This window comes from Amblyomma mixtum, chromosome 4 (assembly GCF_055824585.1).
Source record: "Amblyomma mixtum isolate Tamu chromosome 4, ASM5582458v1, whole genome shotgun sequence".
Classification (NCBI taxonomy): Eukaryota; Metazoa; Arthropoda; class Arachnida; order Ixodida; family Ixodidae; genus Amblyomma; species Amblyomma mixtum.
Window position 1 is genome coordinate 158,153,704 of NC_143015.1, and position 17,201 is coordinate 158,170,904.

The following is a 17,201-nucleotide window of genomic DNA, read 5'->3' on the forward strand; positions in this document are numbered from 1 at the left end:
ACCTTGGGGCACTCCTTTATTAATTAGTCTAGGAGATGACAATATACCTTCAATGCACACGCACTGGTACCTGTCGGATAAATAACTTTTGATCAGGGTCAATGCCGGGCCTGTAATACCATAGCTTTCGAGTTTAGAAAAAAGAATGCAGTGATTAATATTATCGAAGGCTTTGGTATAGTCTATGAAGACAGCGCCGGCTATCATACCACTGTCAAGTTGTGTTTTGATCCAGTCAGAAAAATATAATAGGGCACTTTCCGTTGAATGACCACGTCTAAAACCGAATTGAAAAGGAGACAAGATATTAAATTTGGCATAATAGGAATGTATTTGTATTTCTAGTAGCTTTTCTACAACCTTGCTTAAGAAGGGAAGTATAGAAATAGGGCGGTAATTCTGCATTTGTGATCGGTCGCCTTTCTTAAATATTGGAACTATCTTAGCCCGTTTTAATTGAGTAGGGAAAACTCCTGTTTCAAAGATGACATTGATAACGTGACAAAGAGGCTCGCAAATTAGGTGCTTGACACTTTTAATATGGGAAGAATGTATATTGTCTAATCCAGCACCTGTGTTATTTAGGTTGCTTATTACACCTAAAACTTCCTGAGGCGTGCATGCTCTTAGAAAGAAGGACTGTGGCTGACGTGATAGAACAGGAACTTCAACGCTTTGAACTGTTTCAGAGGATGAAAAATATTCACAAAACGCATTGGCTATTGGTAAGGGGTCGCGCAGAGCTGAATCATCTTTCTCGATAGTCTTAATAGATTGTTGACTAGGTCTCGTGTTTATGAATTGATTAATCAGTTCCCACTTTCTTTTCGCATTACTACTGCTTTCGATAAGCTTGGCTTCAAAAAACTTTTTTTTTGCATTTTTAAGAGACTGGTTTATTTGTTCAGATAGAATCTTGTAGCGATGTAAAAGACGCGTATTAAATGGTTGTCGTTTTGTTTTTCTATATAAGTTCTCTTTTTTCCTCAATGATTCCAGTATATGTGGGGAAACCCAGGGACAGCGAGGTGCGCGATACCTTTTGGTCGTTATATGTCTTGTACAGGATGTAACTGCAGCTGTTATGAGACTTGAGAACATATCAATGGCCTGTTCAGCGTCTGAGCTTGAAAAAATTGCTGAGAAATCTGCCCGTGTTAATTCATCACTGTAAGCCTGCATATCTACTTTCGTCTGAACATAATTAGTTTTGTAGTCATGAAGGGAGCTAAAGTAAAAAAACACCGGATAGTGGTCAGTGATGTTGACCTCTGCGACTCCAACATTCGGCGAAAGCTCAACATTAGATAGAATAGTGTCCAACAAAGTATATGGATTATGCGGCACGCATCGGGTCGGTATGTTTACAAGAGACTCAAAGCCAAATCCACTAAAGCAGTTAATGAACTCTTCATAACCTGGGCATGTACCATCAAGTAAATTAATATTGAAGTCACCCAATATTAGGTGAACATAAAGTAATGGTATATCTGGAAGGTCAAATTTTAATTCATCGCTATTCTGGTTAGCTTTAGCAACCGGTCAAGGTTCATGCTTATGTGTGTTGCCTGAAATGATTCTGCTGACTGAATTGTTACCAAATCCTTCATTTCTTCTAAAAAGCTCATGATTAAAGAAACTTGGCAGCGAAAAAAAAAAAGGACGGGACAAGAGAAGAAACATTAATGCAGAACAGCGGCACTGACTTTCTTTGAGCTGAACTTCGTTCCATGTGTGGGCAGTTTTTTTTTTTGCATGTGCACTTGGCCATATCAGAAGTCGCCAGATCAGGGCAATATGAAAGTGACGATATCAGTGCCTTATCAACAAACTTTGTCTTTTGTTTCCTTATGTGTCCAGTTCCTCTTTTGTGCTGCTAAGTCACTTTTCTGCCAGGGAATCAATAATTTGCCGCATTTTAACTACGACCTCTTGGAATTGATCTTTCATAGGTTACAGAAGTGGCCAAAATTTTAAATACAGGTGTCACTGTCACTAGCCGTTTTCACGGGCAAACTGTGGACACATCAGTACTCCTGCCTTTGTTTTAAACGTCGCCCTGTGAGGCTAAAGCAACCCGGCCATTAACTTCCAAAAAGTGATCAAAGAGTCGTCTTCATCATGGACGTCACGAGTTTGAATCGAGCGGCGAGAAAAAAAATTGTTCAATTTTTTTAATCCAATTTTTTTCGGAAATAAATGCTCTTTCCCTGCAAAATAAAAATCGATATAAATGTTCATGAATAAAAACAACCGATTTTTTTCTATATATGTGTAGCTTCGTACACTTAGGATGACGCTTTTCTGTGCACTAACTCTAAATGTTTATTGCGTAAAAGCTCTGCTGGTGTCCTGAAAGATGTACCTGTTTCCTCTGAACGCCATTTTTCAGATTCGACCCCGTCTAATACATGGAGAGTGTGCAAGAAAAACGAATAATTTTTGGACATTGCCATAAGGAAACCACCGCGAAATGTGATTATAAAGCCGATGCCAAATGTTTGAAGCTTTGCCACACGTAACAGGCAGTGAATTTGCCTAGAATCCTACATTGTAGGACGACTCAAAAGTCGGTTTTGAGAAAAATATTTCCACCAATAAAAGTGTGGTTCAAATTCCGAAGTGAAGTGATCGTTTTATATCGATTATATTTAAATTTTCTCAGAGTTATGAAGTTACGGAATACAAATGTGGGTTAAACTATAGATTCGCAATGCTTCGGCGCTGTAGTGTTTTTTTTTTAACTTGAGTTCTATGGTTGTCTCCTCTTTCCAAGACGACTGACAGTTTCGTGGACGATGAGTGGGTGGCAGGCAACCGCACTCTGTCGACGATCCAACACTGCTACCAGGAGTATTACGAACGAGTGGCCAACCAGACAAAAGGGGGCATCTCGAAGCTGCAGGATTTACTCCAGGGAACGGTGAGTCCATTTTTCCCTTCAATTCTCGCCTGGTCACTTCTTTGCTGACTTCCGCACAGACCGGCTCAAGCTGATAGCTGCTGGTGCTATCTTGGAGGGGCTCATTTAAACGCCTTTTAATTAAAGGGGCTCTGAGGGCAAAGCTGAAGTGGGCCTGTAGCCACTTTCGTTGAAAATGTAGCTTTTGTAAGCAAGGAAAGGGAAGAAAATACAAGTGTATTTCACAAGTGTATTTCACCGGCTCATTTCACAAGTAAAAAACAAGAGGTGGCTAAAACGTGGATCTCTGAGGCTAATCTACACTGCCATCCAGCCACATGTGCTGATCATGGAGTCTTTTTCGGTCATGATGTCATGAGTTTGAATTGAATTGAATTGAATTTTGTTTCGGATTGTCAAAAATCCTGGAGCCCGTAGCTAAAGGCAGATAAATTCTGCCTGACGGCGCCCCGGGCCCCGTCAGGAAGAATCCAGCAGGGGAAAAAAAATTTTACAGCAATAGCTGTTAAGCGCCCGTTCCTGAGTTTTTTTTTATTATTTATTTCTCCTTCGGGCAACATACAGGTATTGCCCACGAGGCAAGACAAAAGGAGGTGCTAAACCTCCTGACTGGGTCTTGTCCTCGCCTGGGTACAGCAGCAGGAGCGGTATTGCATTATACAACAACAAAAGGCTGTCTTTGCCATTGCTTACAAAACAGACGCATCATAAACAGTTCTTGTAAATATATACAGATAATAAAATAATAATACACACTAAATCATATACAAAAAATGGTACAGTAATGCAATACATTAGGGTTGTTCGAACCGATACAGCATTCCCTGCTGAAAAAAAAGCTCTACGACGCAACAACCCCACAGACCATCCACCACAGAACACCACACAATCTGCACGACACACCACTCCATCCGCATGACATATCATACGAATTGTATGGCATATCATACAGACCGCACGATATGCCACACAGACCGCACGACATCCTACTATGAACAATCCATGAGGCCACCGCACCACAGAACTCCCCCCCAGCAGGGTTACATCAAACGGAACCAGAAGTAAGCATTTTGTTAGGACACAACGTTAGACAAAAAGAAAGACGAACAGATGCGTTTAAAACCCCTGTGCGTGGAACTATTTTTAGCTGCATCTATTACAAACGGATGAGAATTACACATCAACATGATCTGGTGCTCAATTGATTGCGTTCCGTAGTTAGTACGAGGCCTATTTACCACAACAGAAGTCTGACGCAAGCTGTAACCAGGAGATCTGTTTAGGTACGTGTTAAAAAATTAATGTAATTTGTTTTTATTTCGTTATAAATAAACACACATATTTTGAGTTCATACATGATTTTCACAGGGATCATTCGAGACTGTGTATTTGCCGAGCAACTATTTGTGTTGTTTCCTGCAGGTAAAAGTAACCGAGCTGCACGCGACTGCACGGCTGATATTTTTTCTAAGTCAGGTTTGTTACAAGTACCCCAGATAAGAAGACAATAACTGATGCGAGAATGGATAAGAGAGAAATACAACTGTCTTTTCAGCGAGCAAAGTATAAGATCTCGAAGCCGGGAAAGCATACCAATAGCTCTCGCTATCTTGACACGGGTGTGGTCTATGTGGTCGCTCCAGCCTAGGTTGTGATGGAATTTAACTCCTAGAAAGGAATGGGAGCTGACACGTTCAAGGCAGCAAGAGCCGTAGCGAAGCTTAAAATCGTAATCTATTGGTTTGTTTTTTGCACAAAAAAGCATAAATTTAGTTTTTTTCTCGTTGAGTTCAAGACTATTTAAGTTTAGCCATACACTAAGATTTAATAGCCACTTGTTAGCAGTGTTGATGAAGTTAGCGCGTGTCCTGTGTCAGTCTTTCTTGTGTACGTCTTATTGCAGCGCTATTACCATTTCTGTCTCAGATTATTACTATGCAAGCAGGAGGAAGGTATGACGTGAGCGGATAATTGCGTAACTGGTGGGTGGTTACCACTGGAACCATCCGGAGGGAGGTTACTTGGGAAGGAGCAGGGTATGGCGAGAGTGTGGGAAGGCCTAACCAGTGGGTGGTTACGACGGCAAGTGTACGCAAGGTGGTGAGCATGAAAGGAAGGGGGTGTGGTAAGAGCGAAGAAATCCCTAACCGGAATATGATTACCGTGGAAAGAGGAGGCTATGGCGAGAGTGAAAGAATGCACAACCGGTACGTGGTTGCCATGAGAACCAGCTCGAGGGCAGTTACCCTAGAATGAGGCACGTACGTTGAGAGCAGGAGGGTATGGCGAGAGTGTGGGAAGGCATACGACGGTAACCATCCGGAACAGGGTACGGCGAGAACGGAGTTATGTAGCACGGTTCATTTGGGGCAGCTGTTGTGAGACGCACCGCGTGAGGAGAGGGTCGTTGGCGACGCTACGCTTGAGAGCGAGACGAAAAACGACTGTGTGTGGAAAACTGAACAGAGCACCCTAGAACTACAGAGAGGGGTCGTCGCTCTCACATTCTCTACCACAACATATTGTAAACATCTTAACAGCTGTCGCTGCAGCTGCAGCTTAACAGCTGTAGGGCAGGTAGTGACCAGTGATCCGGATCATGAGAGGGAAATAACTAGAAGAATAAGGTCGGGGCGGAGCCCATATGGCAGGCTATCTGAGATCATGAATGGCAGTTTACCAGTATCCCTCAAGGGAAAAGTACACAGCAGCTGCGTCTTACCGGTACTCACCTATGGGGCAGAAACGTGGAGGCTAACAAAAAGGGTTCAGCTTAAGTTAAGGACAACGCAGCGAGCTATGGAAAGGAAAATGATAGGTGTAACGTTAAGAGATCGGAAGCGGGCGGAGTGGGTGAGAGAACAAACGCGGTTTAATGACATCCTAGTCGAAATCAAGAGGAAGAAATGGGTTTGAACAGGGCATGTAATGCGAAGGCAAGATAACCGCTGATCCTTAAGGGTAACGGAGCGGATTCCAAGAGAAGGAAAGCATAGCAGGAGGCGGCAGAAAGTTGGGTGGGCGGATTAGATTAAGAAGTTTGTGGGGATACGGTGGCCGCAGCTGGCAGAGAACCGGGTTAATTGGAGAGACATGGGAGAGGCCTTTGGCCTGCAGTGGGCGTAGTAAGGCTGATGATGATGATACTACTGGCGCAAAAGAGGAGAAATTGTTTAACCTACCAGAATGCAGCTTGCATTGCATGCTGAACGAACGCGCCGTTGCTGTCTGCACATATGCATCTGTGAGCACAAAAGTACATTTGAGGTGTAATTGTCCTCATGGGGTATTCCTGGGGGAATTAGTCAAAGTGTACTTGTGGAGCCATTAATGCAACCATCTGTTATGCCATCATACAACAGATATACATACTCCTGCGGTAGATGCCGAATCCTATAGAATTACCTTGAAGCATTTATTTAGCAAATGAATAGACTGTTTGATAATCAAGTTGTGCTCAGCAGGTATCAAAATCAGCTGCCACGGGACCCGGAGCAGTCTCGCGGTGCGGCTGCACGTGCAAAGCGAAGACAGCTATGGGTATCGGTAGGTACGGACAGTGAGGCATGGTGTCATTGTGATATGAACATGGCATCCACATAGACACACAGGCTGATGTGACCATGCTGCTTTCTTCGTGGCTGATATCTTTTTCAGGGCTGGATGGAACTGACGGCGCTGTTCTCTGGCCGCTACCTCAACTCGGTCGACCAGATAGCGGGAACCAGATTGGGCTACAACTTTCCCCTCGCCTACATGCTGACCAATGTTGCCTGCTTTGTGATCTGCCTGCTTCTGATGGTCCGATAGTGAGTCGCATCCTCGTCAACTGATGGGGACTATTGTTACACACTCTTCTGTACACTCCTGGCAGAAATGAAATGAAATTGCAACCAGATTTTTTTATTATTGCGAACACCGCTGATGCAGTGACAAAAATACTTTTCGGTAAGCTCCGTTCGAGATAAATATGGTAGGACTTACAATGGAATCTCGATCATACGAATCTCACGTGGTAACGAAAAATATTCTTATTATCTGGAATTCGTACAATCAAAAACGAAAAAAAAAATTGTGGCATAATTTACGCAGATCTGTTTTCGTCTGACGAGGTTTGCTTCCACCCTCTCATGCAAAGTAAAAATGGGAGACAAGGGCAATCGTGTTGTCACTTTCCACTGCTTTTGAAGTACTGATGTCAAACCAACTAGTCTGGTAGCATGTTTTGCTGAATAACATTTTATTTCAAGATACCCCTAAAGGCCCTCTTCACGAGGGTATTACATACCGACTGTTGCGTAAATAAGAGGAAATCTAAAAAAAATTCTCTCGCCCTAACCGCACGTTTGTTCGGGCTCAAATTTCGCACAGAGGTTGCATTTGGTGGTCAGTTTTGTTTTATACTACATTTAGATGGGGTACTTGCCTGATTCCGTCATAATTATTTGAAAATCCCCATCGTCTGTGGCGACGGGAAACCAAAACCGAAAGACTTCGCAGCGCTGGTACCCGTGGCGCCATCTCGCACCCACTGGAGAAACGAGCCCGCCACCGGGATGGGCGGGGGGGGGGGGGGGGGGGGGGGGGGGGACGGGTTGGACTCGCATAGCCAAATCACGGGCATGGCCTTCTCTTGATCGCTGTATGACCGCATTTTCGATGATATCTTGCGCTGCTTCGCAGCAGAGAGCACCAAGCGAAGATAATTTGCTCACCAACTTAGCATATCTAGGTTTCTCCAGTGGGTGTGAGATGGCGCCACGGGTACCACTGCTGCGAACATGCTGCGAAGTCTTTCGGTTTTGGTTTGCCGTCGCCACAGACGATGGAGATTTCCAAATAATTCTGACCGATTCAGGCAAGTGCCCCATCTAAATGTCGTATAAAACAAAACTGACCACCAAATGCAACCTCTGGGCGAAATTTGAGCCGGAACAAGAGTGCCGTTAGGCCGAGAGAATTTTTTTTCGATTTTTTCTGATTTACGCAACACGCGATAGGGGGTGGTAAAATTTTCAACTTGAATACATAGAAGGAACATCCAACATGAGTAACAGAGCAAAAAAAGAAGCAAGAAAAGAGCAATAACTGGTAGTAGGCAAGAATCGAAATGTGGCGAAACAACAAGACGCAAAATAAACAAAATGAAAAAAAGCAAGAAAAAACACAGATAAAAACAAGTGAATAAACAGAACGAAAAGCAAACCTCGAACACATTGCGGTGAGATGAACAGAACTAAAAGAAAACTACACATCGCTTCGATTTTTTAAATGTTCATGAAATGATGTCGCATTCGTTTGAATTGCGATTGTGTAAGGCAGCCGGCTCCAATGAATGGTGGTTTTAGGTATGAATGATTTAGCAAAACTTGAAGTGTGACATGTGATGCGTTTGATTTTGAAAGGATGGCCACGGCGTGGAAACACTGCTGAGGGTGAGTGAAAGAAATCGTCGTGAAGCAACGGATGGCGGTAAATTTTGTGAAAAAGAGTTCAGCGAGCCAGTTTACGACAATGGGAAAGGCTGTCAAGTCCAGCACGAGCTTTTAAAGCCGTGACGCTAGTAAAACGTGAGTAGTCAGAATATATGAAACGAGCAGCACGGTTTTGCAGGGATTCTATGTTATCTTTGATGTAGGCTTGATCTGGGTCCCATATGGCGGAAGCGTACTCAATTTTAGGTCGAGTTAATGTAATATAAGCAAGTTTACGCACATGCGCAGGAGCATGTCGAAGGTTACGTTTTAAAAGGCCAAGAGAACGGTTAGCAGCTGCTAGAATCAAGTTAATATAATAGTTCCAGGTTAAGTCTGATTGAAGGTAAACTCCTAGATACTTGTAAGTGGAAGTTGTCTCAACTCTTATGTCATTAAGGTATGTCACCACCTTTTTCAAAAATTTTTTTAATTATGAGTATTAAATTTTTATTTCACATTTACGTTATAAAGCACCGTTTTATATGATATTCAAAACGAAGAAATAGTGAAAAAAGCCATGCTGGTATTAATAATTCACAAAAAAATGCCCAAACTTGGTTGTTATGCAAACATTCATAACTAGCGAATGGAGAGCAGGAATTTTAAACTTTTTGGCGCAGACTTAGCCAACTAACCATACTGTGCAACCAACTAGGATCTTTGCCATCTGATAATTGGGAAAAAAGTTATAGCAAAAAAGGCAAAGAAAACAAAAAAATGTGTCATTTTTGCCTGCGTTCCTTGACATAAAACATGATTATATCAAAACTCACCATTCGATTTAATTTATCCTAGTTCATTGCACAGGCTAATAACAAAGGAAAGAGCGTGCAAAGTTTCATTGAAAAATATTTATCTATTTTGAAGTTATGACTGTTTGCGCAACACGAAAGTGCAAGAAATAAAGTTTTGAGAAAAACAAGATTAAAGTTTTTCCATCCTTGTAGAAAGAAGATAATCATGCCCTAGGAAGTTAAAATCCTTCAGGTTCATAGCTAGGGCCCTCCTTAGCTGATGTGAGCTCTCTTTTGGCATTTGTTGCTGCCCGTCCTTTTTTGCGGAGATGTTTTGCCTCACCCGTTGATTGACGTTGGGCCTTCATCACATGGTAATGGTCACTGGTGCAACATGGTAGGAGAGTGTGGCGGCCAGATTCGTTGCCTGCTTCCCTCAAAATATCTGCTGTACTTCTGTTGCCATCACTGAAGGACGAATTCGGTAGCATTCAAAGCGATAGCGCGAAGCAAACAGCTCAGACGCTTGCAGCCTCATGCATCCCCCTTGCGGAAATTTAAAGCAATGTTTAAAAAACAAAATAAGCCTTAAAAATTGCCTTTGAGTAATCTTTTACATATCAGACTAAAACAAAACAAAAAATTTTCAATATACGCCGCTGATTATTGCGCAGTTATCATTTTCTGTTACCAAAGCACATTAGTTTCGGTTTCAGAACTGTTGACCACCTGTTCGAAAGTTGGCTATAACTTTTTAACAAAATAAGATACGAACATTATTCTTGCTGCAAAACATTTTTGAATGTTTTGGGATTCCCAAAATATAAAAAAGAAAAAATGTCATTTTTCCAAAAAAACCGCTTTTTCAAAGGTGGTGACATACCTTAAGAGGGTTGGGGTGCGATAAGAACTTCTAGTAAAGGAGACGAGCTTTGTCTTAGAGGTATTTAGGGTCATAAGCCGTACCTGACACCAAGTGTTAATAGAATCGAGGTCAATTTGTAAGGATTGTCGGTCACAGTCATTTGTAATGGTTCGATACACAACACAGTCGTCAGGAAACAGTCTAATTTGTGAAGAATATTTGCATGTGAAGTTTATTTTTACATGAATGGCTCCTGTAGACAAGTCTTTCGCGTCTGAACAATAGTTCCCAGTCTTTTGTCCTTGTCAGGCAATTCAATTTAACAGAGGTCATAGTGGAGCGAGTCCACTGTACTCAGGGGGAGGCCACATTCAGTGACCTTTCAGAACCATATTCAGAACCACTCATTAGGTGAGGCTAAAAAGGATAAACCGAATTCCTGTTCGAGTTTTTCACTGTGAAGGTACTCATGCTGTGCTCGAAAGTAGCTGGAAAGGTGGCTTTAATTATCTCGCCTCCGCATATGACTAAGCAGAAAAAAGTGGCAGAACGAGCATAAAATAAAAGACGAGGAGGGCAACGAAACTGAATCTGAGCGCAAAAATGAGTTCCTTTAGATTAATGATTCATGCTTTATATGCATGCATATATAATTCGAACTGTTTAGATTGTAATTTAACAGTACTGCATATTGGGCGAGTTGGTTGACATACATCTTGCAAAATTTTTAGCGCGAAAAACACGGACAGAAAGAGTAGACGACACGAGCGCTGACTAACAACCGTCTGGTGAGACTGTCTGGTGAGATTATTCTGGTGAGACTGATACAATGCTAGAAGTTCATAATACATGCTTGCGAGGAAGGCATCGATATTTCCGTTGACTGAAGTGACATATAGTCATATGTCTAAGGCCAGCGATACTCTGCATCTGTGCGGTGTTCTAATGACTGTGGACCAACAGGATTATATTTGTTGGTGCTTGTAAAGAACACTCACCACTTAATAGTGCTAATAACTCTCCCATGTGCACATATGAGTCTCCTCACTGGTGGTGATTTGGCCTTGACTGCGTGCAGCACCACAGCGGGTGTTCGGGAAGCCCTACTGGTGTCGGAAGGGAAGCTCCACCTGTACTGCAACATGGTGTTTGCATCCTGGGATTTCTGCATCACTGACGAGCGAACGGCACGACTGAAGCACGTCAGCATTGTGCAAGATCTGAAGGTGACACCCGTTGTCATTTTCTCCTGTAGTTTGTATTAAAATTGGGGGGGGGGGGGGGGGGGGGCACTTTGTTGACATAAAGTGCGGTGAGGCGAAAGCCTTAAGCGCCGTGTTGCTGCTTGTCTCACTGATGCGTTGTTAAGATGTTAAGCTTCGCCTCCAAGAGTGAAGCGCGACAGCGCCTTGCAACGCGGCCAGGGAGTCCATAAAACGCCATCGCCCGTTCGGTTGTACGCCTTGCTCGTCGGTAAATTGGTTTTTGAGGAAAGGAAATGTATCTGTCTGCATACCTCGGTGGACACCTGAACCTCGCCGTAACGGGAAGGGAGGAAGATGGGAGTGAACGAAGACACCGTATTCACTAGACACGCCTTTTTTCATTCCAAACCATCCAGCTGGCATGGCGGAGTGGTTTGCATGCTCGTCTCGCACTCCGGAGACCGGGTTTCGATTCCCGAACTCGACCAATTTCATACTCGGTTTTATTTATTTACCTGGCCTGAGTAGAACGGTTAATTTGTCTGATTGGGTAGTTAAGCAATCATCTAAACTCAGTCCCACTTACTTGGAGCATCACTATACGATCCCTTTAATTGGTAGCATGGTTAGTAGCCAAAGTACAATTAGCCCCGTTTTAAATTCGCGCACTGTGACGTCAAGACCGTTTCGACCAATTGAAAAGCGTGACATTTCTGTCGCCAACTCCTGCTTACAACGATGAGGCATTAAGGGCTTCCGCCTTAAAAGAACGTCTTGTTGGGCTAGATGGTGACTGATCATCTTTGGTTAACGTCGCGAAACACACACAGAAGGAAAGTATATGGGACAGAGGCGGGAAACGGAAGGCACTCTGTCCCCACTACCTTCCTTGTGTCTGTGTATGTCTCGCGGCTTTACCCAATGATCCTACTTTGTAGTTTCAGTTTTGCAGAGAAGACATTTGATTTGATACAGTAGAACATCTATGATACGATCATGGTTCATACAAATTTCGGAGTGATAGTTAAATTCATAGGCTGGAATGCATTGTGTACAATGTGCAAAATTTTGGATGTTCCGAGCACTCTTCTGAGCCACTGTGGGTGATGCAAATGTGCTAGCCGCGACTGCACCCTCGGTCACTAAAACAATAATTTCATGACGCAATGCTCCCTCGCGAACATGATGTATGGTTTTGTTTATGGTTTATGGGGTTTAAAGTCCCAATCCGACTCAGGCTATGACGGACGCCGTAGTGGAGGGCTCCGGAAATTTCGACCACCTGGTGTTCTTTAACGTGCACTGACATCGCACAGTACACGGGCGTCTGGAATTTCGCCTGCATCGAAATTCGACCGCCACGGCCCAGGATCGAACCCGCGTCTTTCGGGTCAGCAGCCGAGTGTAATGACTTTGACCACTGAGCCACCGCGGCGGCTAAACGTGACATGACGGCGACAGTTGTTGGCTACTACCATTGCTGGTACAGCGATGGCTGCAGTGCTGGTACAGCAATGGTTGTACTGGTACGAAGCGACGAGACTTGGCGGAACCAAGGCGCATTTTCAGTGCCGTTAGGTTGCGTCCATCTCAGTGTCCAGTTTCCTCGCGTTATCAGGTGAAATATTCTGGCAACCCGGAACCTGAGCGACAGAGAGGGCTGCAGTGGTTCAGCCGCCCTCAGCTCATTGAACAAAGCCACCGTGCGGTGTGCTGCCGCGAATTAGCGCCTCGTGCAGTTAGCATGCCCGTACATCACCATCACGCGACTGCCATTAGCATGGTATTCACCGCGAGAGGGAGCATTGGCCGGCGTCCGTAAATAAATCCCGTCAGCTGCGCACCGGTTTCGTTCACTTTTGTATGATGTAATTTTTTCAAAGCCTGTGACATTCGTGCAATAGGGATTCTCTGTACTCAAGCTGTTAATCTGCTCTACTGGTCTCCGAGTGTAAGTGATTATACACTGTAAATACAAAGGAGTAAAAAAGGATGAATCTGTCCTCTAGCCTACTCCCTTTAATAAACAGGACTGTGGTAGAGGACAGATTACTCCCTTTTAACTCCCATATGTGTGTATTCGTGTTTCGAGGGCATCTATATCAGGAGTTATCAATATATCAGTTATTAGTTATCTCTTTAACGATTATAATCGTATAATAGAACAGTGTACTGCGTACTGTGGGCTCTGTCTCTGAAGTGTGTTCAGTTTACTTTGGGCCCTACTTTCGCGTACCTATTAATGACGGAAGTCCATTTACGTAGTAGTGCTGCTGGTTAAATTAAAAATAACAAATCCTTTGCTGCTTTAATACTTCCAATTGCACTACCCCGGGCCATTCAGTCGCCTTCACTGGTGCTCTAGGGGGTAATCAAGCATTCGTGGCTGAGAATCCGGGTACTACAGCATAAACAGCAAGGTGATATCTTATTTAAAGCATATGTGACCGCCTGCACCACTGCCTAACACACTGTCATCACTTTGCCAAAAGAGTGACCTAGCAGAGGAACGGCGGAGAGCAGAAATTGCCAGCTGGTCTCGACGCAATAAAGTCCGCCTGTTTGTCGTACGACTCTTGGTCAACCTGCTGGTGGTCGCCGTTATCGTGGGCTCACTCTTCGGCGTCTACAACGCAACCAGATTCTCGTTCCAGGTAAGCCTACGTGCTGTTGCTTCGGTGAAATGCCCCCAAAGATGAATTAAATTTTAACAAGGTAACTTCGCTGCCGCGATGTTGGCATAAACTCAGGCGAGGAGTAGCCTGCTAGACCCGCTCTCAATGTTTTTGTTCTCTATTTTTTATGTTTTCATTTCTTTCATGATGAGTTTGACATTCCAGAGGCAATCTCAAGCCCAGACCACGCATGAGACCCTGGCATTGGTGACCCAGTTTGTGCCCTCACTGGTCATCACGGGCCTCAACCTTGCGGTGCCAGCGCTCTTCTCCAAGCTCATTCGTCTGGAGAACTACTCGGTGGCCTTCCAGGTCAAGCTCACCCTCCTAAGGTAGCTTCCCCTCTGTTCCTCTCAGCATTTGTGTGAAAACATATGTGCAGGCCGGCAGTTGCTGCATATTCTCAGCTGTATATCATTAAGCATGTGCTGTAGCAACTGTGCAACGCATTGTTTGCCTGGGAATGTGTTGTGTGTGACATCTCTTTCTTGTCCAGTCTGTGTGCAACGCTTTCTGTCATGTAGAACACCTAATTCATTTTGTTCAGCTCCCAGGAAACAATACTTGTGCTTGCATTGCAGCCAGCTGAAGTTCTTTGCTCTCTTGTAATTGTGAGCTACTGTATATCTCGCATTGTATTCGTGAAATAGTGTTCACTGATTTAGTAGACGTAGCTTTCAAAAGGTTGCTAGAACTGGTTACTGTTCTTCGTAAAAACATCTCAGTTGAACAGGGCAGAAGAAAGAGTTGCAAGTTCTCCAAGCTTAAAAGGTTTTAACAGCATAAACAAATTGTGTGACGGTACAGGATGCATTATCTTGCAAGCTATGAGAGGGCGTATTTTTTCTTTTCGAACTTGCAACACACAGGCATGTTTGCGCTCAAATTCTTGCCTTATATTGGCCACTGCAGCAGGGAATCATGTCAAGTCCCCAAAACAAAAAAAAAGGCACTAAAGCAAGAGAATTTAAACTGTTGCCCTTAACATCCAAAAACACTTTCTGGTGAAATGCTTCCTTTTTGCTGCTGGATGACGCTCGTTAACAAGAAGCTGTGGTCCTGTAATGTAGACACAACAGAATCACGTGGTACAACCCATAGTTTGTGGAGACGACGCTGTGACCTTGCATTCTGCTGCGGCGCCTCGCAGGACTGTGTTCCTCCGCTTCACATCAATCTTCGTGTTGCTGCTGTCTTTGTACAAGCAGATCAACTGCACCCCAGTCAGGGAGGACAACTGCCTGGAAGGTGAAGGGGACTGCACGAAGCCGATGGTGCGTTGCGCCACCTCATGCCTTTCGAAGAAAATGCAGCCTTTGTTGTTTGTGTTGTGATTGTGCCTTGTGTAGTGCCGCGCATTGGGATTCAGTCCATATTTGATGGACTGATAAGGGCGATGTTCTTCTTGCTTACTAGAATCCCTTAGTTGGACGTCATCTCGTTTTTGTTGCGCAAGCAACACTACGCTAGTCGCCGGGCCATTTCGCGGAGCCGAGGAAAGGCCCTACTACGCATGCGCGAGGAGCAGTGACGTCACACGGCGCACAGCTGGCGCGCCACCGCCGTCATTGCGCGGGTGACTCAGAGGTGCCACCGCCGCGCTCGCCAGTTGCGCATGCGCAGTAGCGGTAGTAGCGGCGCATACCTAGCGTGCCGGGGCCGCCGCCGCTGCCGCGCGCTCTCCATCGCCTCTCTCTCTCTCTCCTCTCCGATGAGCAGTAGCGGCGCACAGCTAGCTTGCCGGGGCCACCGGCACGCCAGCTGTGCGAAGTGACGTCACTTGCTCCTCACGCATGCGCAGTATGGTCGTGCAAGAGCACGCGAAACGGCGGGACTGTGGACAGTGTAGCTCACGCAACAATGTATGGCTACGCGCAGATGTTGCTTTCGCAGTCCTCCAGGTTTAACCAGAGATAAACCACAGCCAATTTTATTTCTTAGCCTGAAAGTGCATGTTTTGAGGAGTTTTTTTTTTGTTAGAGTCGGCGACTTGGTGGCTTGATGAGAATTTCGCAGGAAAGATCAAGGACAACTAAGGGGACAACGGCGTAAGGGGCCCACTCCAACATAGAGAAAAAAAACTGAACTTATATCCATAGGAATGATCAAGGACAAATCATCAATATCTCCTAATTGATACATACTCGAGGGGTGTGTCAGTAAGTTGCTTGCATTAGCATGTTCCGCCAGTGTAAGGGATCTGAGCTTGTCTGTGGAGATTGAGACAAGTCCGGACTTGAACACACAGTAGCAGTTCAGTACTGAAATTGTCGAGGTGACAAGTGTATTAAAGTGTTTGCTAGGAAGAAAGCAGTGAAATTCAACCTTCATCTCATGATAAAAGCAACCTTGCATGTGGGATGTTAGGGCCATACGTAGCCAATGCGTAACTTCGGTACGTTACATCTCACAATTCACAATAACTACGAAAGCTTCTAACATGCACATCGTTTTCTCAACCTTGATGCATTTGATGTCAAGTAGGTTTTCGTAGTTTCCAAAATACAACACCCCCTTTCTCTCCTCCTCTTCTCATGATGCCAGGTATCCGCAGAAATATTTGCAGGTCTACTGAAAAGGTTATTTGTGACAATAAATCCCACTGAGTTACGAATGTCACAGGTCCATTGTGGAACAATGCTTTACTTGGCCTCTTTGAGCTCAATGCCTGTCTTTTTAAGGTGTCTCCATAGCACAGTTATTTCGACTGAAAGTGCCTTCGCAGTGTTTAGCCATAGAAAGCTGCGAATTTCGGAATTTAAACCTTGAGCTCATTCCGAGTTAAAAAATGCCTATTGCTCGAAGCATGTACAAATTGCGAGGACACTTTGGCAACTAAAGTGTTGAGAGGCGAAAGCCGAGGACACTATGTGTGTGACAACTTCCGGTGGATGTGACGTCACACCGTTCCCGTAGCTATATCAATACCAAAATTATACATCTTTCGGGAATCTTGTGTTAATCATGCTTAATTAGAGATTTTTCTAATTTCTAATGTAATTTGACACAAATCCGACGTTTTCCCAACCATTCTATGACAATTTTCACTGTGCCGTCAAGACTTCCGGTGGATGTGAGGTCACACCGGTCCCGTGGCTATATCGACGTCCGCGCTATTTGGACGCAATCTGGAGATATTTGCCTACAATTAATTAGCTAATTAACCTACAGTCATCAAACTTGGCTTCTAGGTTCATTTTTTCCTCCTCCTCTATCTGAAGTAACCGTTGGATGTCTTCTATTTGTTTTAGTTCCCGAGTTAAACGCGTGTGACACGCTTGTTAACGGACGACAGTATGAGCCATTAAAGGCTTTCGCCTTA

The 17,201-nt window shown here is 44.3% G+C and overlaps 1 protein-coding gene across 1 annotated transcript in view; it reads left to right on the top strand.

The window, feature by feature from the left end:
• Positions 1-17,201, top strand: part of LOC149348965 (transmembrane channel-like protein 7) — a 44,060-nt gene that overhangs the window by 9,172 nt on the left and 17,687 nt on the right. Inside the window, 6 exon segments of the mRNA XM_089541873.1 lie at positions 2,777-2,923; positions 6,581-6,732; positions 11,078-11,225; positions 13,697-13,858; positions 14,045-14,211; positions 15,030-15,153. Coding sequence (XP_089397999.1) covers positions 2,777-2,923; positions 6,581-6,732; positions 11,078-11,225; positions 13,697-13,858; positions 14,045-14,211; positions 15,030-15,153 — 900 coding nt within the window.